This window comes from Syngnathoides biaculeatus, chromosome 2, assembly GCF_019802595.1.
Source record: "Syngnathoides biaculeatus isolate LvHL_M chromosome 2, ASM1980259v1, whole genome shotgun sequence".
Classification (NCBI taxonomy): domain Eukaryota; kingdom Metazoa; phylum Chordata; class Actinopteri; order Syngnathiformes; family Syngnathidae; genus Syngnathoides; species Syngnathoides biaculeatus.
The window spans coordinates 17,313,608-17,341,470 of record NC_084641.1 but is presented as its reverse complement, the minus strand read 5'-3'; the positions used below and the strand labels follow the sequence as shown (position 1 = coordinate 17,341,470).

General features: G+C 42.1%; 1 protein-coding gene across 1 annotated transcript; it reads left to right on the top strand.

The window, feature by feature from the left end:
• The first annotated feature begins 353 nt into the window (after window positions 1–353).
• xdh (xanthine dehydrogenase) lies at window positions 354–27,727 on the top strand. Its single transcript, XM_061837993.1, has 35 exons — window positions 354–531; window positions 1,410–1,467; window positions 4,044–4,140; window positions 4,236–4,344; window positions 6,052–6,178; window positions 9,146–9,207; window positions 11,231–11,314; window positions 11,383–11,463; window positions 12,592–12,736; window positions 12,823–12,915; window positions 13,006–13,157; window positions 13,856–13,949; window positions 16,429–16,538; window positions 16,868–17,052; window positions 17,125–17,287; window positions 19,141–19,230; window positions 19,300–19,469; window positions 20,173–20,296; window positions 20,373–20,492; window positions 20,988–21,084; window positions 21,153–21,277; window positions 21,337–21,470; window positions 21,540–21,627; window positions 21,797–21,883; window positions 21,953–22,144; window positions 22,217–22,362; window positions 22,442–22,523; window positions 24,133–24,228; window positions 24,307–24,510; window positions 24,581–24,633; window positions 24,722–24,836; window positions 26,707–26,772; window positions 26,851–27,039; window positions 27,180–27,347; window positions 27,438–27,727. Exons 1-35 carry the CDS (start codon window positions 442–444, stop codon window positions 27,486–27,488), a joined length of 4,047 nt encoding a protein of 1,348 aa, XP_061693977.1. The 5' UTR covers window positions 354–441; the 3' UTR covers window positions 27,489–27,727.
• The last annotated feature ends 136 nt before the right edge of the window (window positions 27,728–27,863 follow it).

Genomic DNA, 27,863 nt, shown 5'->3' with positions numbered 1-27,863 from the left:
GTTCCAAATGGCAAGTATTAGTATTGGCTAAGACGCAGCTTTGCTTGCGTCATGGACACGATACACGCTGCTCACAATCAACATGGAAAGACAGAGGAGGATTTTCATGAAGCTGCTGAACGGGCAAGTACGTTACTTCCCTTCTCTGTACCTCAAGTGTGCTTCTTAATCCATCCACGCACCAACCCAGTAAACTGCACTGGTTGATGTACACTATGTGGATGTTGCTTCATTGGGTCATTTTAATTTTGTTCTATTATTTATACACTGGAACGATGCGGAAGCATTTCACTACTGTCCTTCCTTGTACTTTTGAGCATGTAACAAAGTTGACAGTTGTTGACTTGTTTTAGGGGGCGGGGCTCATATCACACGCCGTCTTTGGACAGCTGACGCCTGGAGTCATTAAAGACTCTGTAGGGGACGGAGAGGTTTCACAACATGAAGGAACTGGACCCAAACATGGGGGACCGAAAGAACTGTGGTGGGTCATCGCCCGACGACCTTGTCTTCTTCGTGAATGGCAAAAAGGTAAAAATGTCAATTATTCAACTTGAAGATTCATTGCAGTAATTGAAATGGATGAGTCACATTTTGGATCTTTCTTTATTTGCGCTGCGTCTGACTGGTGACCAAATCAGAATTTGGTCCCCCGTTTGCCAAAAGTCAGCTGGGATAGGCTCCAGCACACCATGACCCTGAACAGGATAAGCGGTATTGAGAACGGATGGGATGGATAGTTTATTTAATGATTTGTCAGCGACCATGTACCGAAAAAAAAACTCGAGATGCTCTGTACCAGATTGTCGCTTTGAGGTTAACGTCCATCTGCAAATTAATAAAAGTTATTAAATTAAGTTGACATTATTCCTACATTTGTAAAAAAAAAAAAGTGCATTACCTACATAGTATGTGCAAATATACCTACGTGAATAGCATTTTCCATGCATCAAAAAGTGCATTACGTAGTCACGAATATATACAGTACTCACATATATGACATTTCTCACTCCCATTACTAACAAAATTGCATTAGTCACAATATTTGCAAATAGACCCAAAAGAATGACATTACACACATTTAGTGCCCTGAAAAATGTCCTCATAAATCAATGTTAACCGGCTTTAGTTTCTTGAGATCCTTTTTTATTGTTTCTGTGCTGAAGGTTTTATAATGAGTGACAGTCTACTTGTGACTTGAGTCAAGGGTTTTTGCTGAAAAGCATAAATGAGACGGCCATGTTTTCAAGAGAAGCCAACTCAGTGGATAACTGCTCAAAATTTGAAATGGAACATCTCTTGGATATAATCACGCCTTGTGTTTTATTTCATCACACATGGAGCCAATACGTCACTTATTAACATGCAGATGCAGTGAAAACGATTTTTTTTTTTTTTTTTTGGTGCAGGTCGTGGAGAAAAATGCAGATCCTGAAATGACATTACTCACCTATCTGAGGAGGAAGTGTATGTCTCTCTCTCTTTCTCTTTCACACACACACACACACTTGCACACACATATGCATGCATACGATCAAAAGTATGCTACTCACACTCTGTGCTTGAGTTGAATGACAGATAGTGTAAAAAAAAAGAACTTTGAACTCTGCCACTGATATTTTTTCAGCAAATAACACTCAATCCCAATCGTTTTGCCTCACGGACCTGTTTCATGCGGAGACATATTTCAACTGACCCGCACGAAAAAAAAAAAAAAATAAATAAAATAAAAAAAAAAAATATATATATATATACATATATAATATAGAAATAACAACTGACTAACGCTAAATGCCGTTGTTATTACTGGCACATTTCTCTTCAACTTGCTGGCTCGATTGAGCTGTGCTAAAACAATAAAACTGTTTCTGTTTCGGTTCTGTCACTGTTTCTATTTCGTTTGTTCTTTCAGGCTCGACTTGCAAAATCTCCATGACACTGGTCTGTTTTTTTTTGTAAAATATTCCCGCACATCACATTGATTCACAGACCACAAACATTTCTCGTAAATACAGCCATGGGTGGAGAATATCATGCCTCTCTGAATCTATAGAGCTCGTGCACCTACATCACCGAAATCATGTGACTGGCCATATTGCCGGTCTAACAAAGCATTGTTCAATGCTAAGTCCATTGAGATGAAATGAAAATATATCTTATAGCACAACGCCCACAGTTTTGTCCGATACCGTTAAACATTTAGAAGGTGATAATAAACTAAGGTACGTGGAAAAATTAGAGGCACTTGGCCAAGAGGACCCATATTTAATGCCGAAGTCGATATTTTCGCCGATAAGAAATTGGACTGTTAATTTGCTACCGCTTGTCTTGGACAACTGGATCTACACATCTATCTGGTGGGTAAGTCATCGAGATTTATACAGAAGAGTTTGAAAGCGTATAAAAGTCTGGATGCAGACAAATACTTTGTTGCTGAATCTGTTGGCTCGTGAACGCGGAAGCCTACTCAGCTACCTTTGCCGAGATCCAGCGATGTTTTCAGCTGGTATTCAATACAAATACCAATATTTAAATAAATGACCCCTGGTTCTACACAAACCACATTCATTAACTATGATTGACAAAAAAAAAAAAAAAGAGGACGGGAAGTCGGCTCCTCCGTACACGAGGAGTATTGCGGCCACACGCCACACACACACCTCTAAACCTCTCTGGGACTTTTTTGTTTTAAATATGCATTGTTCTCAAATGAGCCATTTTGGCATTATAAATACTTAGTAATTTGAGATGAAGAATAATTCCTATTGAAATGAAGTGATCGCGACACAGGCGTGTGTATTTGGTTGGGCACCATCCATCACGTTTAATTGCCGAAATCCATCGATATTTTCTGGTCTTTTCAGTTGGTATTGCATACAATGATCTCTTTGAAGATCTGTCTCATCTGTAATGACAACCAACAGCATAAGAGGTCTCGGGTATTGTAAATATTCTCCTCCGGTTCAATGTCTCCCACAATGTCGAGCAGCTCTTTTTGACCGACAATATGGCGCTGTGAAAATGGTGATGTCATGTGCATGAGCTCTATTGTGTCATTGTCGCAAATGTTCCCTAGTTCAGGTTCCCTCGTGTTGCTGCTGTCCTTGTATATTCTGCTTTATAAAATACTCCAAAATTTTAATCAATCAGGATCTCAACCCCATTAGACTTAAGGTCTTCCTAGTTACGTTTGCTTTTTGTCATGTCATGTCATCATTAAGAGGTTGAAAAAAACAATAAGTTGACAAAGGGATAGGTAGTACAGATACAGTAGTAACAAACATATGTATGGCAATATTCACATAAATATCCCAAAACTGTGCAAAATACCAATATAAAAGTTGCATGTCAGATTTAGGTATTATTTCGTTCACTTGGAGTTGCCATACTGCTGGTCTACACCGTAGTATCTGTGACTTTGTATGTTTGTGAAATGCGAGTGTAAAGGTGGCCATGCTAGCTCACGATATTTACTTCATTGCCGATGTATAATTGTGAAAGCAGACACGTTGCACATTACCTCCTTTCATTAAGTCTTAAATGACCCCCAATCTTTGGATATTCTCTGTATTTTTCACACCCTTTCTGCCTGCCCCGTGCTTATTACCATGTGAATCTGCACCAGTGGTCTGTATCAAAGACTTATCTCCTTAAAATCCCTTGAAATACCGAAAAATCTGCCATATGAAATCAGATGTGTATGGAATTAAATGTTGGAAAAAATACTGAGTGAAAATTAAGACACTTGTAAAATCTACTTATGTGCATTAAGCAAGTATTACTAAATACTTCATTACTCCCCGCCGCTCCATACATACGCAGTGTCACATGGAGTATTAATGTGACAAATGTTCCGCATGTTTTGCCGTTTCAGTAGAACTAATTTGTCCCTTTTTTGGTCACACACAAGCTTCTCCGTCTGCCCAGGATCCAATAAGTCACACATCAGAGACAATATGAATCGATTGTTGCCTCATGACCTTTTGAAGACATTGTGTGCCATGCACAGAATAGTATGTGTATTATTATTATTTTTTTTTTAGTGGGCCTACCAGGGACCAAGCTCGGTTGTGCCGAAGGTGGCTGTGGAGCGTGCACGGTGATGCTGTCCAAATACGAACCTGAAGCGCAAAAGCTGCTGTATCCTGCCACCCCGCAGTCATATGTTGCCATCTGAAATGGATTCACTGCACGATCAATTGTTACACAGACATTGAGTCTTTAGCTCTGCTCAGTCATTATGCCGTGAATGCCTGCCTCGCCCCGATCTGCTCCTTGCATCTGGTTTCTGTGACGACCGTGGAAGGAATAGGAAGTGTTGCGAGGCAGCTGCATCCCGTACAGGTAAAAGGATACAAAACTGTCATTTGATCATTTATTCAACATAAATATTTATTCTCATTTGGTAATGTGCTAGTATGGTCTTTCTCCTCAAAACAAATTTTCCACTACAGCAAAAGGCTGCTTTATGACATTTCTGCACACCGGTAGAACATCTAGCACATGCCAGTAAAATAACAGCCTTGACAATTCAGCGCACAAGCAAAATGATGAGGGAACACCAGCAGAACAACTAGGGTGCACCAGTGACTAATGACTGTCTTACTCGTGTATTACCACTACTACTTCCTTCCACTACTGTATGACAATTCTGCTCACTGGCAGGATGACGATTGCATACTAGTAGAACAGGTAAGAAGGAGCGAGTGGAATAACGATGCTGTGCTAGTTTTATTTTTTTTTACCACGACTGCCTGGCGTGCTGTGACATTTCTGCTCAGTGGTAGAATGACTCGGGTGTACTAGTAAAACACCCACAACTCACTAGTAGTATGCCTGCAATTTCTTTCTTCTTTCTTTTCTTTCTTTCTTTCTTTCTTTCTTTCTTTCTTTCTTTCTTTCTTTCTTTTTCCATCCATCCATTTTCTTTGCCGCTTGTACTCACAAAGGTCGCGGGGAGTGCTGGAGCCTATCCCAGCTGTCAATGGGCAGGAGGCAGGGTACACCCTGAACTGGTTGCCACCCAGTCGCAGGGCACATGGAGACAAACAGCCACACTCACAATCACACCTAGGGGCAATTTAGAGTATCCAATTAATGTTGCATGTTGCATGTTGCATGGGATGTGGGAGGAAACCGGAGTGCCCGGTGAAAACCCACGCAGGCACGGCGAGAACATGCAAACTCCACACAGGCGGGGCCGGAATCGAAACCGGGACCTCAGAACTGTGAGGCCGACACTTTACCAGCTGATCTGCCATTTCGCCTTATTTATTTATTTATTTATTTATTTGTCTGTCTGTCTGTCTGTCTGTCTGTCTGTCTATCTATCTATCTATCTATCTATCTATCTATCTATCTATCTATCTATCTATCTATCTATCTATCTATATTTATTTATTTATTTTCTCCCCGGCCTTCTACTTCTATATAGCGTTTCTGTGCACTATTAGAATGACTATTATGCACTAGCAGACTAAGGACTTTACTCGTGAACCAAATCTGTGCTCTAGTTGACGTCGACATACTATTTAGATTATTAGTAAAATGCTATATGTTAACTAGTAGAATCGTATAATTTCTAAAGAAGTACTAGTGGGATGCATTTTTCAACGAGTGCATAGTTTTGCCTCCTTTCCACATGCAGTTGTTCTAGTACCTCCCAGTCGTTGGATTAGTGGGCCCTAGTCGTTCTACCCTTGCATAAAAATGTCCATTAGTAGTGGAACGTCATAAGTAGTAGTCCTTCTACTAGTCCACCTTATTTGTTCTTATAGGATGCTAAATTGTCTGCTAAGGATAAAGAGAGTACTATGTTGTACATAGAAAATTCAGTGCATTAGTAGTACAGTATATTGATGAAATGCTTGCCATACTGTCATCACGTTATGTGACTTCACCACAGTTATCGTGAAATCATTAAAAATTGAGAGCAGAGCGAGAGTTAAGAGTTGCAGAAGTTCCAATCAAAGTGCTGTGAAACGAAAAGTACCATTTTTAACAAACGTTTAGCATGGAGGTTAAAGAGTATTCCTTGTTCATTTCATTCAGGAGCGGATCGCGAAGGCTCATGGATCGCAGTGTGGTTTCTGCACTCCGGGTATCGTCATGTCCATGTACGCGTTGCTGAGAAACAACCCCACCCCCAAAATGGCTGAAGTGGAAGAGGCCTTCCAAGGTAAAGGACTTATAGGACATCTCACCATGACATCACATGTTGAACACGGGATGGGAAGCCACCGGACAGTCTTGTGATCATTTCTATACAACTATTTACAACATCTGCTCAATTTATCCTCTTTTGACAGGATGCCCCAGTGTGAATTTCTTTTCTGAAAGATATAAACTAAATCTTCTTCAAACACGCCACATTTGTGATATCATTTGACTTTAAGTCTGTAGTCTGACTTATCTGCCACCATACGTTTTTTGCTCCCCAGCCACTGGGGTTAGTGTCAGAGTTTTGTTGTTGGATAATTATTTTTGTTCGGGTTATGGCTAGATTAAAAGACAATATTCATCCAACCATTCTGAAAATAAATAACCCTGGCGCATACCCAAAACAAGCCTACATAAATGTTTAACGCTACAAGAACCACCACACATATCAGACTTCGTCTTTGAGTGGGGTGGTTGGAGGAGCGGGTGTTGGTTGGGGGTGGCATTGGGTCCCTGCAACCTCCTCTGGCTGGTTGTTACGGCGCCTTGGTGGCGTCAGCGGACCACTCTGAGTCCCTCCGTGTTGGCCTGATCCCGCCTCTTGATTGATTGGGTGAGATCCTCAGCCTCCGCGATGGAGGCACAGCAATTACATCCTACTTTTGTCAGTTTTTTTATTATTTTTGAAACAAGATCAGTTCAGGGTGCACCGTGGCTCAGCTGGTAAAGCGTTGGCCTCACTGTTCTGTGGTCCCGGATTCAATCCCGGACCCGCCTGTGTGGAGTTTGCATGTTCTCCCCGTGGCAACCAATTCAGGGTGTACCCCACGTCCTGCCCGTTGACAGCTGGGATAGGCTCCACCACTCCCCGTGACCCTCGTGAGGATAAGCAGCAAAGAAAATGGATGGATGAATGTCCTATTTGGCTGTTAGGTCAAACAAAGTGGAGGATCTTTATCCCTTTCGCGGCAAATACTTTTACGGTGTCACAGTGAAGTTTTTAAGCTGCCACTGTGGTTTTATTCGGGATATTTATTGAGAATCAGAGTCAATCAATCGAACAGAACAAGGTTTCTAAAAGGAAGAGAGTAAAGAGGACAACAAAACAAAGCACAAACTGTATACAAGAGGATGAAAGTAAATCATTATATATCTAGAATAATTACACAAAGATATAAATGTTGTCTGGGGTAGTAGTGCTACACCCTGCGGAGGAAAAGACAGAACAAGATAAGGGACATCAGAGGAAGCATCTAGGACAAGGGTTGTGAACCCGGCTGTAAAACTTAACTTAGGTGGGAATGGCTACGTATGTTATAATCATTTATAGGAGCAGAGTATGAGTGAGGGGATAGAAACAATTAGCATATTCATTTGTTATTTGTCGCAATGAGTGAGTGGCCCTAAACCATATGAAAAGATGCCAGGGATGTGTGCCTGTGGACACGTGCAAATGAACTGATCCATCCATCCGGGAACCTGGGACCTCAGAACTGTGAGGTCAATGCTTTACCAGCTGCTCCACCATGCCGCCCCCAAATAGGAAAAAAAATACACACGTTACATCCAATTAAAATAGTTTGGCGGGCATATTGAAATTTAAATGGCCACTAGTCAAATAAACCTGTTGTATAATTTCAGAATCTGTTTCAGAAAACTACAAATGAATATACGAAGTGTCAAGGAAGTTGATGTAAAAAATGCTCCGCATGCTAATTGGAATTTGGTTATTACTGTAATTTCTAATGTATAATTCCTCCTATAATTCACCCCCCCCCCCGAAATTGTCAAAATTCAACAGTGCACATTATACATGGGTATAGGCCTTGACAGACGAGGAAAAAAACATTTATACCATTTTATAAATGTATTCAGCCATCTAGTCATTATTGAAACGCTGTACACTGCCATTCCATTACCTTGAGGTAATAGAAAAGGTTTAGCCTACACTTTCATTCCAATATAACACAAGTACATATAAGTGGATATATATATATATATATATATATATATACAGTTGAGTTTATAAGTTTACATACCCTGGCAGAATTTGTGAACTGTTTCTTTTAAGTGTGACTGAGGAACAATTTTCATTAATTTTATTTATGTTTTGTTTAATACAATGCTTTTCTAAAAGGGTTGACTGTTTAATTAGAATCCCATTAAAATAAAATTAAATATGGTTCAATTGGTCCTTTGTATTTTCTCTAAAGAATTGTACCCACAAATTGTGCCTGGGTAAACAAACATATGAGCACAACTTTGTGTTTTCCAATTTGCTAAATTACAGTAGGGCTGTAAATTTCAAAATAGGCGCGAATACATGAAAAAAAGTGTTCAGTGTTCAAATAAAGTTCTTCACTTCAGAATAATTCCTTGACCAAAAAATAACAAAATAAAAATTTTGATCACATCAGTAGAGGCAAAATCATGCATTGTAAAAATTTATTATACATCAGTAGTAGGGGTTTTCAGACTTTTGAGATCAACTTTGGGGGTACGTAATATACAGGACATGGGTGCGCATTATATATGAGAAATCATGGGAACTGCTAAGAATGACTTATTTATTGTTGATGTTTGATGTCAATCATTCCCAGTAGTAGTAGTAGACATTATGTGTGTTCATTCAGCCTGTTAATTCGATTATTATTCAGTAACAGTTGATTTATTTATCAAAGCATCAGAAGTAAATTTTGTGTTGTGATTAATGACTCGCCTCAGTGTCGCTCACTTGTGCAAGTCAGATGAGGACGCATGACACATTAACCCACAGTTCACATAAAACTCAACCTGACAAAGTGGGAGGTGGGAGAGGCAATTTTACTAGTAATCCACCCACATTAGGTGTAGGTGGACGGTATTTACGAAATAGCCTGCCTGGCACCCAAACATTATTAAATGGCCTAGACAAATGTAATTATGTGATTTGTAATTGTGTGCCATGTATTCTGTGGTGAGTTTCAACAAAGTACTCATTTTTCAGGAAACCTTTGTCGCTGCACTGGATATCGGCCCATCCTGGAGGCCTACAAGACGTTTACTGTGGTGAGAAACAGTCAGATTACATCACTTTTTTTCCAACCTGTATTTAGCCAAGGGACAGCAAGTGATGCTTTGAGATATGAATTATGAATTCATTCCATGACCATGCTCATAACTCAAAACACTGACCCCAATTGAAATGAATGGAAATGGCATGAATCCATTACAGCCTCCTCCACAAAAACTCCAGGTTGTCCTCATTTACCGCCTTTTGCAAACCACCGACCATTTAGTTATTTAGTTAGTTTAGTTCCTCCCACATTCCAAAAACATGCAACATTAATTCGACACTCTCAATTACCCCTAAGTGTGATTGTGGGTGCAGCTGTTTGTCTCTTTGTGCCCTGCGGCTAGCAACCACTTCAGGGTGTACCCTGCCTCCTGCCTGTTGACACCTGGGATAGGCTCCAGCACTACCCGCGACCCTTGTGAGGATAAGCAGCAAAGAAGATGGATGGATGGATTTGCTATTTTAAGTGATGTTTTATCTTCTGTTCCTTTTTCTGTATTCTTTTCTTCTTTTAACTTTGAGTTGCTTGAAAGGTGCCTATACATTAAATGGATTATTATTCGTATAGTAGTAGCACATCCAATGGATCATCACTTTAAAAAAAGTCAAGGGAGTGAATTCCACTTGTCTTTTCCACCACAACTGCCTCCCTGGTGGTTTGTCATCCGATAAACACCTCTTTTGACAGCCTGGTTGCCCACTACCATGTTGCCATATCCCTCAGTCTCGATTCACTGGCAACCCTCACAACACGGTCTCCTTCAAACTCCCCGCTTGCTGGTTCTCCGCTTTTTATAATAATTACTTTATAAAACAGTAATAACATAATAGAATAGAATGTAACAAACGAAACAGCCTGTGCATCATGAGTCATTTATTGCAAGTCTTGGAGGGTAAATGACTCACTTGGGCAGTGATATTTGTCATTTGTTGCAGAGGAAGAAAGAAAAATATACCTGAGAGTGTATCTCTGTACTTGTAGCTCCACCGTTTGTGTTGAAATATACGAAGCTGAGTGTTAAAGAAGCGCAACTATCGATGCTGCTCACTAAACCTTCTATGGAATTTTGCATTGTGTTAAGATCAGCAAAAGGCAACACTGTGTGATTGTTTAGTTTGACAGTAAATTTCAATTGAGAGTGGCAATAAATATTATGTTTCGCGGTGTACAAGTGGACCCGAGAGTAGTTACGGGTAAGGCAGGTCAGAGTTCAGAGAGTTTATTTAGCTCAACATGTGACCAGGGCAGCAGGAATTTTGGCAGACAGTGAAATGTTGTAGCCAGGTGATGATAACAGCAGGCAGATGTGCAGATGAGGAGGCACGCATGTAGATTCTGGGCAATAATATTTCACGTAGCATTCAGCTTTCTCTGCAACAAGAAACCCAAGTTAGATGCAACTGACGGCGTGACTGCTTACTGTATGTTGATCTGGTGACGAGGTGGAGTTTCGAGACTACTACGGTATTGTATTGTTAAGTATACCGCTGATGATGATGCGTTACAGTTGGTCCCGGTCCCAATTTGTCGCTTCCCACTTGTATATAAACACAAAATATATAGAGTGTACTTCAGGTTGCTGAGGGAGCAGCCCTGACAATAAACATTTTTTCAGCCTCTTTTGTCAGGAATTATTCTAACTACGAACTGCTGCTTGTTTTGGAGTGAGTTGAGTTGAGCTCACTTTAAACAGCGGCCATATAGAATTCTGCTTGCAAGTCAAATTTAAAAAAAAAAAAAAACAGATTCAAATAATGACTTGAATCTTGAAAAACTCCCAAGTCGGCTCACAGTTATCTCAAGATACCACTGTAAATGACATGAGAGCAAAACTCACAAAACACCATCAAACAGTCATTGAATTGCATCCTCTTACATGTAGCATTTAATTGTGCTGCCTTTCACTATCTGCTGTCATAGATAGGTCAACACATATACCATATTTGTAGTCTATTCATAATATGGTGACCGTAATTCCCCTTGACACTTGTTGGATGGGTTTTTTTTTTTTTTAGGAGGGTGGATGTTGTGGAGGGAAGGGACGAGAAAACGGCTGCTGTATGACAAATGGCAAAGTGGAGGAGGAGGCGGATGCGGACGTAAGTGTGTCGCACAGTAACGTTGTGGCATTTTTGGAATTTGGAGTACATTTTAATTTCATTTTCAGTCGGCCCCGAGGCTGTTCAACCCTGCTGACTTTGCGCCACTCGACCCGACTCAGGAGGTCATCTTCCCTCCAGAGCTGACGGTGAGAAACAAATGCACATGTACACCTGCACGTCTCCCATCCAGAGGTTGAAAATTGAATTTCTGTATTTAAATCCAAGTACAGATACTTGTGTAAATGTGTTTTGAAAAAGACTCAATGTGTTGATTTAACTCTTTGGCTAAAAATTACAGTAAAAAGGAGAAAGTATGAAATGTACTTCAAGGGGAAGTGAAACAAAATCACATTTTGTCATATGTTACCACTGACTGCAATTGTCTGGTGACCAGTTCAGGGTTTACCCTGCCTTTCACCCAATGATACAGTACCTGGGATATTCTCCACTAAATCTGTAACCCTAATGAGGCTAAGCAATGAGAAAACTGGTTGAATGGATGTTAAAACAGTCAGTATGACCTGACAGTAGTTTATGATTAAAATTATCTCTCCAGTGCCCCCATCTTGTGCTTCCAACTTGATTTGCCTGAGAAAAAAAGTCAGAAAGAAAAGGCTTGACTGTCGAGGTGTCAGTTATTTCTCGTCCACTTACAGCCACACAAGCACGATATTAGTTGATGTGGACGACTGCAAACTTTTCAACGTACCACCTGTGGCTTTCTAAAGGTTGAAATGTGCCCATGATTTGTGCCCACAAGCACTCACAGTGAAGAAAATAAGTATTTGAACACCCTGCTATATTGCAAGTTCTCCCACTTTGAAATCACGGAGGGGTCTGAAATTTTCATCATAAGTGCATGTCCACTGTGAGAGAGATAATCTAAAAAGAAAATTCCAGAAATCACAATGTATGATTTTTTTAACGATTTATTTGTGTGATACAGCTGCAAATAAGTATTTGAACACCTGTCTATCAGCTAGAATTCTGACCCTCAAAGACCTGTTAGTCCGCCTTTAAAAGTCCACCTCCACTCCATCTGTTATCCTGAATCAGATGCACCTGCATATATAGCAGGGTGTTCAAATACTTATTTTCTTTACTGTATATATACTGTATTGACCATAAAAGTACATTTCTACTTTATTTGTACTCATGTAAATTTCAGAGTCTGTGCTCTTTTAATTTTACTTAAGTAAAATTGTAGTGGCATGCAAAGTGTGAATAATTTTGCCACCTCTGCTTTTACATGTGTATGTTTTTGCCCCGTCTAGTCACTGAGCAAAAATCAGAAGACTTGCCTACTGCACTTCCGCAGCGACAGAGCAGCGTGGTTGCAGCCTGCCAACTTGGACGAATTTCTCAATCTGAAATGGAAACATCCTGATGCCCGAGTGGTAGTGGGAAACACTGAAGTGGGTGCGTGTTTAACTCCCACGCACACAAATACACACACGCGCAGTAACTCAACCAAATGCTCACTATTTGTGTGTGTGTGTGTGTAGGTATAGAAGTAAAGTTCAAGAACATGTTGTATCCAGTCATTCTGGCACCAGCCTTCATCCCTGAACTCCACAGAGTAACACACACTCAAGATGGTGACTACTGAGGCAGATCGTGACTCGCAATTCATAAAAGTGGATGAGTGAAAGTGCTTGTAATCACATCTGTGTGGGACATGCTTGCAGGCATTGTGTTTGGCGCCGCCTGCACTCTCACCCAGGTGGGTGAGGTACTGAAAGAGGCTGCGGAATCACTCCCGTCTTACATGACCCAAGTCTTTGTCGCAGTCCTGGAGCAGTTGCGGTGGTTTGCGGGTCAGCAGATCCGCAATGTTGCGGTGAGCGAAGTAGTCCGTTGCGGGATGGGACGAGCCCACGGGTCGACAGCCATAAAATACTCAAAGAGCCACTCTGACCGAAGTTCTAACCTCTCTTTACATCCCAAAATAAAACACAGCACCATAACAAAAGGTTGTACAGATACATATTGATTAATTTGTGTCAAAAGCTTAATTTAGTTTGGTATTTCAATTCAAAATATTAAACCTAAAGAGATGCACTACATACACACAGTGACCTATTTCACATAAAAAAAAATATATATATGTAAGCGGCACGGTAGATCAGGTGGTAAAACGTTGGCCTCACAGTTCTGAGGTCCCGGGTTCAATCCTGGACCCACCTGTGTGGCGTTTGCATGTTCTTCCCGTGCCTATGTGGGTTTTCTCCGGGAACTCAGGTTTCCTCCCACATTGGAGCAGCTGTTTGTCTCGATGTGCCCTGCGAGTGGGTGGCAACCACTTCAGGGTGTACCCCGCCTCCTGCCCGTAGGCTTCAACACTCTCGTGACTCTTGTGAGGATAAGTGGCTAAGAAAATGGATGGATGGATGGATGTATTGCATTTATTTTCAAAAGCCAGAGGAGTGATGCAACAAATAAACAAAAGAGCCACATTCCGTTTTCTGAGCCCTGAGCTGGACTAACCTTTCCATGCATTCTTCCCAACATGATTCTAAAGTGTTTGATGCATTTCAGGCTATTGGTGGAAACATCATGACTGCCAGCCCCATATCAGACCTGAATCCTGTTTTTATGGCAGCCAGCTGTAAACTCACACTGATGGACAAAGGTCAGGTGCAATTGCAAATCGGCAAGAAATCAAGCTGAACATGGCAGGATTGAAATGACTTCATGTTTTCAAACATGTTTGAGCATTTATTGCATACCCAGGTCAAGGTCCATGTACTAGTGTGTTCTTTATCCTGGGTAGTAAGACAGTTCACTGCACTACTAGAGCAACTGCCTTATCAGTCTAGTACTTTCTCTTCACTACTTTCTGATATAATCACACAAAAAAATGGCTATGGCGCACTAGTAGAACAACTACAGCACACTAGTTGAATGACTATACCTTACTAGTAAGGTTGTTTTTCCATGACTACCTTACACCGCTGTATGAAATTACTGCACACTCGTAGAATGACAACGGCAGACTATTGTATACTAGTAGAGAGTTTAGGACAGGAGTAAAATTATTGTCTTAATGTTAACATTTTTCCCAGAACTGTATAATATTCCTGTGCACTTGCAGAATGACTGGACCAGCAGGACAAGTAGACCAGCTATATCTTATTGGTGACTTTTTTTTTGTACTGCTGCCCTACACTCTTGTTTGAGATTACTATGCATTAGCGGAAAGACTATAGCCCACCAGAAGAACAATGCGGTCACAACAGGCAAGTGTCTTTCTTACACGTGAAGTTTTTCCACTCAGAAGATCATTACAATAGTCAAGTCTATTTGAGATGAAAGCATGGATGGACTTCTCCTGGTCTACTTGACGCATGGATGCTTTCACTCTTGATATGTTCTTCAGATGGTAAAAGGCAGTTTTAGTAATTGATTTGATATGGCGGTTGAAATTCAGGTCAGAAACTACCAGAACACCAAGTTTTCAGACTTGGTCTTTGCTTTATAAAGATAGTGAGTTCAGGAATTTATGAACAGCAATCATTTTTTTTCTTTATTGCCAAAAACAATTGTCTCAGTTTTGTTCTGGTTGAGTTGAAGGAAATTTTGCTTCATCCAGTTAGGGTTAGGTCTGATTTATACAGTGGCACAACACCTCAATTGAACTGTAGTCGTCTGGAGCTACATATAAATAACTATGTGTCATCTCTAAAACTATGACAGTCAAAACTAAATTTCTGGAAAATTTGAATGTACAGGCTGAACAGGAGGGGTCCAAGAATTGATCCTTGACGGACTCCATAGGTCATTTCCATTTGTTGAGATTTGGCACTTCCAATAGTTACAAAGTAGCTCCACAGACAGCCTTGCTGCTTATGAGCTGATGTTTCTCCAAATTTTCAGGATCTTTCGATGATATGGATTATAGGTGATGAACCCCTAAATTTTTTGCGATTGTACATTGAGAAACGTTGTTAAGCTATTAGACTATTTGATCAAGCAGTTGTTCACAGAGTGGTGAACGACGCCCCATCTTTGCTTGTGAAATGCTGATCCTTTTAGGGACGCTCCTTTTATTAACAATCATCACTCTCACCTGTGGGCGGCACGGTGGATCAGCTGCTAAAGCGTTGGCCTCACAGTTCTGAGGTCCCGGGTTCAATCCCGGACTGGCCTGTGTGGAGTTTGCATGTTCTTCCCCTGCCTGGGTGGGTTTTCTCCGGGCACTCCGGTTTCCTCCCACATCCCAAAAACATGCAACATTTATTGGACACTCTAAATTGTCCCGAGGTGTGATTGTGAGTGTGGCTGTTTGTCTCTACGTGCCCTTCGATTGGCTAGCAACCAGTTCAGGGTGTACCCCGCCTCCTGCCCAGCTGGGATAGGCTCCAGCACTCTCCGCGACCCTCGTGAGGATAAGCGGCAAAGAAAATGGATGGATGGATGGACTCTCACCTGTTTCCACCTGACACGTTCACTTGTGGAATGTTTCAAATGTTGACCATTGCTCAAAGCTGCCAGTTTTTTATTGCCCTAACGCCGCTTGCTTTGGAATGTGTTGCAGGTATCATATTAAAAATTAGTGAATATTTACAAAATACAAAAATGTCATCCTTTACATTAAATGTCTTTAGTGTATTCAGTTGAATCTAGGTTAAAGGGATTTGTAAACCACTGTATTCTGTTTTAATTTACATTTTACACAATGTTTGAACTTAATTGGAACTGGGGTTTATAAGACAATACTGTGTACTAGTTGGCAACTGCATGTTACTTGTACAACTGGTGACATGATCAATTTCATGCTAGCGCTTAACTAGTACTACCAGTATTAGGCAAGATGTCAACTAACATATTTGCCACATAAGTAACATGTAGTTCTACTAGTGTGGTTCCAAGTTATTTTACTAGTGCGCAGAAATATCATACAGTTGAGGAAACCAGTTGTGGAAAATAACTTTACTAGTGAGACGTTCGCTCTACTAGTAAGAACAAAATATATACTAATAAATACAGTAGACTTTAGTTGGTTATCAAGGATAAATAATCAATGCTCAAACGACTTTTCATATTCATGGTTGACATATACTTTATACTGCATCCTATCCTTTGACCTTTCCTCTCTTTCTGCTCATTAGATAGCACTCGTGTGGTTCAGATGGACGACGCATTCTTTGTGGGTTACAGGAGGACTATGCTGCGTCCACAAGAAATCCTTCTGTCCATTGAGATCCCCTACAGCAGGAAGGTAGATGCATGACTACAGCCACCTGCCAACATTCTGTCAGCTGGTCACTACAGTGTGATTCAAAAAGGACAAACAGGAATTTTATTGATCAACTCATGAAGCATCTATTGGTTACCTAGCAGAGGTGTTCTAACATACCTAAAAAGAAGTACGCATACATGTGTAACTAAAAGACTGGTAAAGGTTGAAGTACCAGTTTTTAGTACCTGTATTTAAATGAAGTAAAAAAGAAGAATTGTACTTAAACAAAAAAACAAGCAGTCTGTCACATAGCAACAGTCTTTCCCCAAGCACTTCGCTTGCCAATGATTATGTTTTTTGCGTTCTAGCAACAGTTTGTATCAGCCTTCAAACAGTCACCTCGCCGAGAGGACGACATCAGCATTGTCACGGCAGCAATGAGTGTCACTTTCACTCCCGGTACATGTGTTGTGGAGGATCTGAGGCTAAGCTACGGCGGTATGGCGCCGACCACAGTGCTTGCGAAAAACACAGCAAATAAACTGTTGGGAAGGTAATCAATGACGAGAAGAGAAAAGATATTTAGAAATGGAAAGAGACTGTCATGTCCTATGATGTCATTCAGATGCTGGGGGGAGAACTTGCTGGAAGAAGCATGCTCCTCATTGGTGGAAGAGTTGACCCTTGAGCCCTCTGTCCCAGGGGGCATGGTGAAATACCGCCAAACTCTTACCCTCAGCCTATTCTACAAATTCTACCTGAGAGTGCTGCAGGAGCTCGGAGGGCAGGTAACTAATGTGCCTTTTAGCAGATGCAACTAGAAGAAGTGGGAATCGCTCAGAAATATAAAGTCTTAACCTTCATTTCTGAAGTAGGTCTCAAATTAACATGGCAAAAATCAAGCAAGTCAAGTCCTCATTACATTTCAAATAAACTGAGTGAATTAATTACTTGGGGAAGCATATCATCGATCGGATCATACAATCTTGCTCAGTTACAGCCTAAATTTCCATATTATCTGCAATTGGTTTAGTTGACTATACTCATAAGTATGAGTAAGCCACATATGAAGAACTCACAAGTACTTCTCAAGTTTTAATTTGTCAAGCAAGTCATAAGTAACTGCGGCAAAAATCAAGCAAATCAAGTTAAGCCCGCACTAAATTTCCAACAAATCAAGTCTACTCTATTCCCTTATCCCAAAAGCTAACTGGCCCACATGTGGGGCGGATACGCTTCAAAATTTGGGTCAAATGCACAATAAAGGCCAGTGTTTTTTTTTTTTTTTTTTTTTAAACAATGGTCTGGATGTGGTACAGACTAATTTAACAGATCTTGGCCAACTATGGGCCAGAAGGGCTCCAGAACAACAACAACAACAAAAATCATGCATGTATATGCCCCAAATATGGCCCACATATATTACCCAGAAGTTCGATCCTGATCAACTTTGGACCAAATCTGCTCCAGATTTGTACCAAAACTATTTTAGTATTGGAAGGTGGAGGTGGGACTGCAGCAGGGATCAGTCCTGAGCCCCTTCCTGATTGCAGTGGTGATGGATAGGCTGCCTTTGAATGGAAATCCTATGGACCATGATTTTTGCCGATAACGTTATGATCTCCAATGTAAGCATGTAATGTAAAGCATGCAAGTATGTAATGCATGCCCTATCAAGGAGACGAATGAAGGTTAGCTGAAGTAACAATATAGAATATATAAGAATATATGCGCATGTGAGGGGTGGAAGGGGAAGAGTGAGGCTACAGAGAAAAGCGATAGCGAAGGTGCAGAACTTTAAATACTTGGTGTCAACAGTCCAGAGCAATGATGAGTATGCTAAGGAAGTGAAGAAATATGTCCAAGCACGTTGTGACGGGTGGAGAATTGTGTCAATTATGGGAAAACATGAAAACACTTGGTGTTAGAGGAGAATGCAGGAGATAAGCTTTTATATAAAAAGGATGACACGCTTTAGCAACCCCTAACGGGATAAGGCAAAAGGAAAAGAAAAACAAGAGGAAGCTACTTGGTGTAAAGGGTTCGATAACCACTGCTGCAGAAGCAGCTGATCAGCTGATTGAGGCACCAGGTACGGGCATAGAGATGGACTCAGGGAAGGAAGGCACTCCAAGGCCATTAAGATTCATGATTAAAAAAGATTCAAGATTAAAAAAAAAAAACACTAAAAGAATCTTAAAATGTATTCCAAACTGCACAAGCAGCCAGTGGAGCAAGGCCAGGACTGGAGTTATGTGCGCTTACATACTTCAGTTAGCAGGCAAGTAGAAGCATTTTGCGAGTTTTGAGTCAACTGGAGATGTTTAAGGATTAAAAAAAATCAAAACATTTTCTTTGAAAAAGCAAAATCTTATTGAAGATGCACATTTTCAAATGTTGACAGTCAAAAATGACAAGTCATGTAGTTCGACTCGAGTCTTAACTCGAAGTCAACTAGAGACTTTCTTGGGTTTTAGCAAAGGAAGTCCTACAATTGCAGATTTAAGTCAGACTCGAGTCAAATCATGTAACTCGAGTCTCCCACCTCTGGTGACTAGTTAACAATCAGCGCAGCAGTCTTTCGGTAGTTCGTCATCTTTAAAAAGATTAACGTAAGCTTGAATTGGTTGTCCTCTGTTAGGGTTTGAATGTGGAAGAGGTCAGATCTGATTTCCAGAGTGCAACAGAGATTTACCATCAAGAGGAGCCATCCAGCGTTCAGATTTACCAGGTACAACCAACAACTGGCATTGTCCATTAGGCATGTAATGGAAGAACTTGCACATATTTTCATCTTCAGGAGGTGCCACAGGCTCAGCACGCTGACGATGTGGTGGGCCGTCCCATGATGCACCTCTCAGCTCTGAAGCAGGCGACGGGTGAAGCGGTGTACTGCGACGACATACCACTGTTTGAGAACGAGGTGTACTTGGCGCTCATTACCAGCAGCAAGCCACATGCTCGCATCCTGTAAGATTTCGCTCACTCACATACATGAATCTGCTCTGAAATATATTGTATACCAGCTGTCCCCAGTTTTTTTTAGATTCAGACATGCAATATTTTGACGGACCAGCATAGAAATACGGTGAACAAAATGGAAATAATGTAGGTGGGGAGCACAGTGAGTGACTGGTTAGAGCGTCTGGCTCACAGTTCTGAGGTCTGGGGTTCAAATCTCGGCCCCGGCAGGGTGGAGTTTGCATGTTCTCCCCGTGTCTGTGTGGGTTTTCTCTGGGTACTCCGGTTTCCTTTCACATCCCCAAAACATGGATGGTAGGTTCATTGAAGACTTTAAATTGCCCCATAGATGTGAATGTGAATGTGAGTGTGAATTGCTGTTTATTTCTGTGTGCCCTGCGATTGGCTGGCAACCATTTCACGGTGTACCTGCCCTGAGATAGCTTGGGTTGGCTCCAGCACACTGACAAGCTTTGTGAAGATAAGCGGCTCAGGTAATGGATGGATGAATAATGTAGATGATGTAATTAGTCGGAGCCATGTGTTTAGTTCTCTTCCATGAGTTTTCCCATCTTGGAGTAATAGGAGAAAGTAAGACTAGATCATTGTTCATTCCGCCTCTCTACGCACCCTGGTACCAGTGGTTGGAGACCGCTGCTATAAACACATGATTCCAGTCACAACTTTTCACAAACGTGGGTTCGTGTCACAGCTCCATTGACTCATCAGTAGCCGAGTCTTCGCCCGGCTTCATTTGCTGTGTCTTTGCTGGCGACATTCCTGGCAGCAACACCACTGGGATAGGGCATGATGAGACTGTCCTTGCTGACCGCCAGGTATGTTTGTTTCTAGTTAACTACATGGCGGGTTCACATCATTATATGGCGGTTCAGGTGTTTTTCCTCCTTATAGGTCACATGTGTGGGTCACATCATTGGTGCCGTCGTGGCCGACACTCAACTTCATGCCCAGCGAGCCGCCAAAGCCATCAGGATACAGTATGAGGAGCTGCAGCCTATTATCACCATACAGGTTAGAACAAATGGGGTCTGATTTCCCAAGATCCAACATAATGGCCACATAATTGCATTTTCACTTACACTAAAAAGGAAGGAAGGAAGGAAGGAAGGAAGGAAATGCAGATTTGAAATGAGTTTTGGTGAAACGGTATGTCTTCAAGTCAGCCCACACGTACTGTCTAAGGCACAACTTTGCCAGTTTCTCTTAAATTCTTGATGCGGTATTTAGAGATGCAAAATCAGCCGTCGCGATTCATTTCAGGTTGGACAGTTCACATTGTGAGTGCTAAATTATCAATTTGCAGCTACTCCCAGATTACGCAAAATGATATGCGAGGCTATTTTGCCCGATTGGCTGATGCGATCCTTGGTGTCCCCTTTTAGTAGAGCAGCTTCCACATTTGTTTCAGCAATAAAGCCTGTGCCTGTTTATGCACAACCAAATCTTTAGTAAATAAGGCACATGCACCAACGAATACTACATTCAAGCTGTTGGTCTGTTTAACAGGAAGCCATTGCTGCTAAGTCCTTCTATCAGCCAATTCGAACACTCAAGAAGGGAGATCTGGAGGCGGGATTTAAACAGGCAGACCATATCCTGGAAGGTATAATTGTGTGCCTGTAACTGCAAATGGGTAAGATCCAGCTGCTTACATTACTGACTGACTATCAGGTGAGATGCACATTGGCGGTCAAGAGCATTTCTATCTGGAGACCAACGTGACTGTGGCTGTCCCTCGAGGAGAAGATCATGAAATGGAACTCTTTGTTTCTACTCAGGCTCCCTCTGAAACACAGGTGAGGAAGAACTCAGTGAAAATGTGATATGATCAAGACTTTAATCATTTGCACGGCAGTCTCTGGTGGCCATGGCATTGGGAATTCCTGCCAATAGGCTGGTAGTTCGTGTAAAAAGGATGGGAGGAGGCTTCGGTGGAAAAGAGAGTCGGACTACCTTACTCTCGACTGTCGTCTCCGTGGCCGCACACAAGTACGTCAGTCAATCACCTCTCAAACAGGATTTCACGATTGTCATGCTTGTTTTCTGAATGCTCAACAGGCTGGGGCGGCCGGTCAGGTGCATGTTGGACAGAGATGAAGACATGTTGATCACTGGAGGAAGACACCCATTCTACGCAAAATATAAGGTAGAAAGGCACGAGAGCGGCACGAGAGCGGCACGGGGCGTGGACACACTGCTTGTATCTTTACTTTGCGGTCACAAGAGAGTCAAAGAAATTACAGTGCAGCAAAAAATGTTTGACATGCCCATTATGATGAAATTACTTACCCATATGTCTTCCCTTGCTTCTCGAGGTGGGCTTCCTGAACAGCGGGAAAGTGGTAGCTCTGGATGTGTCGTACTATAGCAATGCTGGAAACTCCCGTGACCTCTCTCTGTCAGTGAGTATCCCTCATCACATGTTTTAGTGATGAAGCATTTAGTTCACTGTATTGTACTTTGTCACTGAGGTCATGGAGCGAGCTCTGTTCCACATGGAGAATTCGTACGGCATTCCAAATGTGTACGGTCGCGGCTTCTTGTGCCGCACGAACCTGCCATCTAATACGGCCTTCAGAGGCTTTGGAGGTCCCCAAGGCATGATGTTTGCTGAAAATTGGATAACTGACGTGGCTCAGAGTCTTGGTCGGCCAGCCGATGAGGTCTGGGAATTTCGAAACGAGATGGCAAGCTTCTGGGAAAGAAGCATCCAATCATTGTCTGTCCCCTTGTAGGTACGACGGATCAACCTGTATCAACAAGGTGAACTGACACCGTACAACCAGGTCCTGGAACAGTATACGTTGGATCTCTGCTGGGATGAGTGCCTTTCCCGCTCACAGTACCAGCAGCGCCGATCTGCTGTGGAACTCTATAACAGGTTGGCAATGATTTAGAGAAGGCATTATCATGACTAGGAAAAGTTGCAGCCTTAAAACAAGTCACTATCTTGCTGCCAGACAGAACCGATGGACCAAACGAGGCCTTGCCATTGTACCAACTAAGTTTGGTATCAGCTTCACCGCTCTCTTTCTTAACCAGGTATGACCCACTGGGACTCAGTCCTGTTATTATTTCCAAAAGCTGATCAAGTTGATTGGCTGCATACAGGCCCAAGGATAACAGATCAGCCTCACGTCTCTGAGATTGAATCCAGGTTCCGGCCTTCTTGGGTTGAATTTCAATGGTCTCCCAGTGTGTCTGTTTTAAGTACTGAGCTTTCCTTACACTTTCCAAAAACATACATTAGGTCAATTGAAAACTATAAATTGTCAATGGGTGTGAATCTGATTGTGATGGTTGCTTGCACATACTGTACAGTATGTGACTCACGATTGGCTCGTGACCAGTCAAGGGTGTATCCTGCCTCTTGCCGAAGTCCCTGGGATAAGCACGAGCTGTCCCGGAACCCTAATGAGGACAACAACAACAAAAATATTTTTTCCTCAAAAATATCCATTCATCCTTCCATTTTCTGTACGGCTTATCCTCATTAGAGTTGCAGGGGTGCTGGAACCTGTCCCAGGCATCTTCTGGCGAGACTGAACCCTTCAACTGTTTGCCAGCCACTCGCAGGGCACATATAAACAAACAACTATTCTCACCCACATTCCCACCTACGCATGGTTTAGAATCTTCAATCAACCTATCACACGTTTTTAGGATGTGGAAAAAACCCATGCAGGCAAAGCGCAAACAGGCAAACTCCACATAGGTAACTTCAAGTAACTTTTTTCTCCCCATGAAATCAATGCCAAAAAAGTACATCTTTCTCAATGTGTTTTAACTAATAAAAAACTAAATCTGTCCATCTATCCATTTTATGGGCCGCATATCCTCACAAGGGTTCCGGGAGTGCTGGATCCTATCCCAGCATTCCTCGGGGAGGAGGCGGGGTACAACCGAACCAGTGCTAGCCAATCACAGGGCACATGGAGACTCACAATCACACCTTTGAGCAATTTAGAGTCTTTTAACTTTTAATTAACGCATGTTTTGCGGATATGGGAGGAAACCAAAGTGTGTGTTTCTTTCGGCTTGTCCCTTTCGGAGTCGCCACAGCGTGTCATCTCAGATGAACGCATATATACGTTTGGCACAATTTTTACGCCAGATGCCCTTCCTGACGCAACCCTTCTCAGGGAGTGGAGGCCCCAGTGGGATACGAACCCACAACCCCTGGTTTACCAAACCAGTGCTCTAACCACTGAGCTACGGGGCCTCGGGAGGAAACCAAAGTGCCCAGAGAAAAGTCAGGCAGGCACAGGGAGAACATGGTGGGGCTGGTGATTTTAACCCCGCTCCTCAGAACTGTGATGCCAACGCTCTACAGCTGTGCTGCCATGCTGCTGACGGATGAATCATTTTGTAAAAGTTTAAAAAATACACAAAATGTGTGACTTCCCCCACCCAAAAAAAAAAAAAGAAATAAAAAATATTACCCTTTTATATATTTTTCTGTCAGAAAAAATGCATTTTTTTTCCATGAAGATTAAGGAAAAAAAAAATATATATATATATATATACAGTACATGGTCTAGCAAATGGATGGGTGCATAGAGGGTCAGACTGGGAGCAAACATATCCAGGAATGAATCCTCACAATCAAACTAAGCTTTTATGGATTTTTTTTTTATTATTGTTTTTATAGGCCGGAGCGCTGGTTCACATATACAAAGATGGCTCGGTACTGGTGACTCATGGTGGGACAGAAATGGGCCAAGGACTTCACACTAAGATGGTCCAGGTAGTTTCGAGACATGACAGGAAACTGAGTTATTATAGGTTTTTAGGAATCTTAATTTGAGCATTCAAATTGTTCCAGGTTGCCAGCCGGGTTCTTGGTATTGCCAGCTCAAAGATCCACATATCGGAGACAAGCACCCAAACTGTTCCTAACACAAGTCCCACTGCTGCGTCGGCGTCCTCGGACCTCAATGGAGCTGCTGTGAAAAACGCCTGCCAGCTTCTCATTGAGCGCCTGGAACCATACAAGAGCAAAAACCCCAAAGGATTATGGGAAGATTGGGTGAGGGTCATTTTGAACCTTATGTAGCGGAAATGCTTTCCCCAATTCAGTTGCTGTGCCTGCGTTTCAGGTGACAGCAGCGTACTTTGACAGAGTCAACCTGAGTGCGAACGGCTTTTACAAGTGGGGTTTGTGTGTCAGCTATTTGCTGTGCTGTAGCCGTTTCAATTCATCCAGTTTCACTGTTGGCTGTTTTGTGTCACGGTGTCAGGACTCCGGATCTAGGATACAACTTTGAAACCAACACCGGCCGAGTGTTTAACTATTTCAGCTATGGAGTCGCCTGTTCTGAAGTGGAAGTCGACTGTTTGACTGGAGCTCACAAGGTCCGTAAGTGTTGGAGAAACATGGAGCATCGTTGCTAAATTTGGTTTTGTTTATATCACGCATTTTGCTTTTATGTCTTTTTTATTTGCCTTTCCATACTTGGGTTTAAATAGTCACGACTTTATGGGCTAATCACCATTCCCGGAAAAGGGAGTTTAAATAGACCGATCACCGATCCAAACACAAGTTGGAGCAATATAACTATTTCAATAATTTATTTACAGTACTGTATATACTGTAGGCTGACAGACAAGGTTAGACTGGAATCCCCTTGGACTATGATCTTCGCAGATGATATTGTGATCTGCAGCGAAAGCAGGGAGCAGGCGGAGGAACAGTTAGAAAGATGGAGGCACGCACTGGAAAGGAGAGGAATGAAGATTAGCCAAAGTAAAACAGAATATATGTGCATGAATGTGAGGGGCGCAGGAGGAGGAGGAGTAAAGCTTCATGGAGAAGAGATAGTGAGGATGGATGACTTCAAATACTTGGGGTCGACAATCCAGAGCAATGGAGAGTGTGGTAAGGAAGTGAAGAAACGGGTCCAAGCGGGGTGGAACAGTTGGCGGAAGGTGTCTGGTGTTCTATGTGACAGAAGAGTCTCTGCTAGGATGAAGGGCAATGTTTATAAAACAGATTAGAGACTGTGGCACTGAACAGACAACAAGAAGCAGAACTGGAGGTGGCAGAAATGAAAATGTTGAGTTTCTTACTCGGAGTGAGCAGGTTGGATAGGGTTAGAAATGAGCTCATTAGAGGGACAGCCAAAGTTGGATGTTTTGGAGACAAGGTGAGAGAGAGCAGACTTCGATGGTTTGGGCATGTTCAAAGGCGAGAGAGTGAGTATGTTGGTAGAAGGGTGCTGAGGATGGAGCTGCCAGGTAAAAGAGCCAGAGGAAGACCAAAGAAAAGGTTGATGGATGTTGTGAGGGAAGACATGAGGGCAGTTGGGGCTAGAGAGGAAGATGCACAAGATAGGCTTAGATTGAAAAAGATGACACACTGTGGCGACCCCTCATCAGGACAAGCCAAAAGGAAAAGAACAAGACTATATATACTGTACAGTAGCAACAAAATTATTTCAATCATTTGTGCCAATGTTTAACAAACTTCGTGGTGCCTCAAAATTACAATATGTCTGGATATTTGTGCGAATATGAATCCAGTGAAGATCAATCAGACCAGTATAAATATTGCTCTGTAACACTGCTCCTGGAGTTAGGCTTACTAGAGTACTTTATTTCAGTGACTCACTATCATGTTTATAACCAAATACCAATTCCTTTTCGAATAGTATGAATAACCACGCTCTCTCTCACACCCACACACACGTTGCGTTCTCATACGCTGTACAAATGCACATGCTGGTCAAATGCACATGCTGGTCAAATGCATCAAGATATGTAACACAACATCCATTCATACACCACACTGAAATTTGTTGAAAAATATACTCAAATCCTTTCATACATAAATCTCAAATGCTCTCCTACATGCTACTGAAAAAATTTCCTGGGGTTTAAAAAGTAAGAGCAGCACAATGTCCATTGAATTGAAGAAATAAATGTGGCAAACAATTGTAATCCCTGACATTCCGTTCAATCATGGTGTTATTATAAAGTACAATACTGAAAAGTGCTACTTTTTTTCATAAAAGAAAAACTAAAATGTTTTTTTGGAGCGGGGGGAGGAACACATTTCTGGCATTTGACTTCATTTCAGGCGGGAAAGATAGATGATTTGAGATGGTAAAAATGCACCTCGAGGCACCGCTGTAGATATTCTTACGCTTGTCTTTTGCGTAACAGTAAAGGTTTTCCCATTCTAAATCTAACCATGACAAAATATGAACACTTGTGTTCCATTTAGAACCTGAGCACTACCATTGTTATGGATGTCGGTGTGAGCCTCAATCCCGCAATCGACATCGGACAAGTGAGTTTAAAAGTCATCAACTGATGTTGATGGGTTTTGTTTGTGCGTGGAGCCCCAACGTTGTCTGTTTGTCTGGAGGTGGAAGGGGCATTCATGCAGGGTGTGGGTCTATTCACCCTGGAGGAGCTTCACTATTCACCCGAAGGCGTCCTCCTCAGCCGGGGTCCAGGTTCTTACAAGATCCCGGCGTTTGGTGACATTCCCCGCAAGCTGACTGTATCGTTGCTTCGGGATGGCGCCCATGACAAGGCCATCTTCGCCTCCAAGGTAACCGCCACCACCGGCATGCTACAAATCACCCAGTGGTGATGATCCCATGATGTTAAAAGTTAAATCCAACTGAAATGTACTTTCAATCATGGGCCTATAATACAGAATGTGATGTGTTGTGTTTCTTTGTTTTTCAGGCTGTGGGCGAGCCTCCTCTGTTCCTAGCATCCTCCGTTTTCTTCGCCATCAAGGACGCCATCTGTGCAGCTCGGGCCGAGTCAGGCATCACAGGTCCGTTCCGGTTGGATAGCCCCGCGTCTGTAGAGCGGATCCGAAACGCTTGCAATGACCGCTTCACCAAACTGGTAAACGTATTTGTTTGAAATCAGTCCACGAACACCATGTATTTTACGGTGAATCTGGAAATTAGCTACAGTTAATCTTTGTGTCCACAGTGTCATGCTGCAGATCCTGGGACATTCCGACCTTGGTCTGTCCAAGTCTGAATGTCTTGGAAACCAGAATGATTCAAAGCAGATAGAGAAGAGCACATTGAAGAATACAAGAATATATTGTCCCAAGGAACATGTTCGTAAAATAAAAAAAAAAAAAAAAGACATTCTTCCGGTCACACTAGAACTGATCCACTTGCCTTCTGTTGTTGTGGCAACTTTTACATACTGCAGCTTTTGGAAACCCGTGTGAACAAATTGTGTGATTGCAAATAAAAGAATAAATCATTTAGAAGGCGTAATTACGTCTAGATTTTGTTCTTTTTTTCCTCCACTTATCATAGTGCGTAAACATGTAACTACATGTAAATCCACCTCATGGTGCAGGTGAACTTTCATCACCAGTGTTTGAGGGAGGTCTGTTGACAT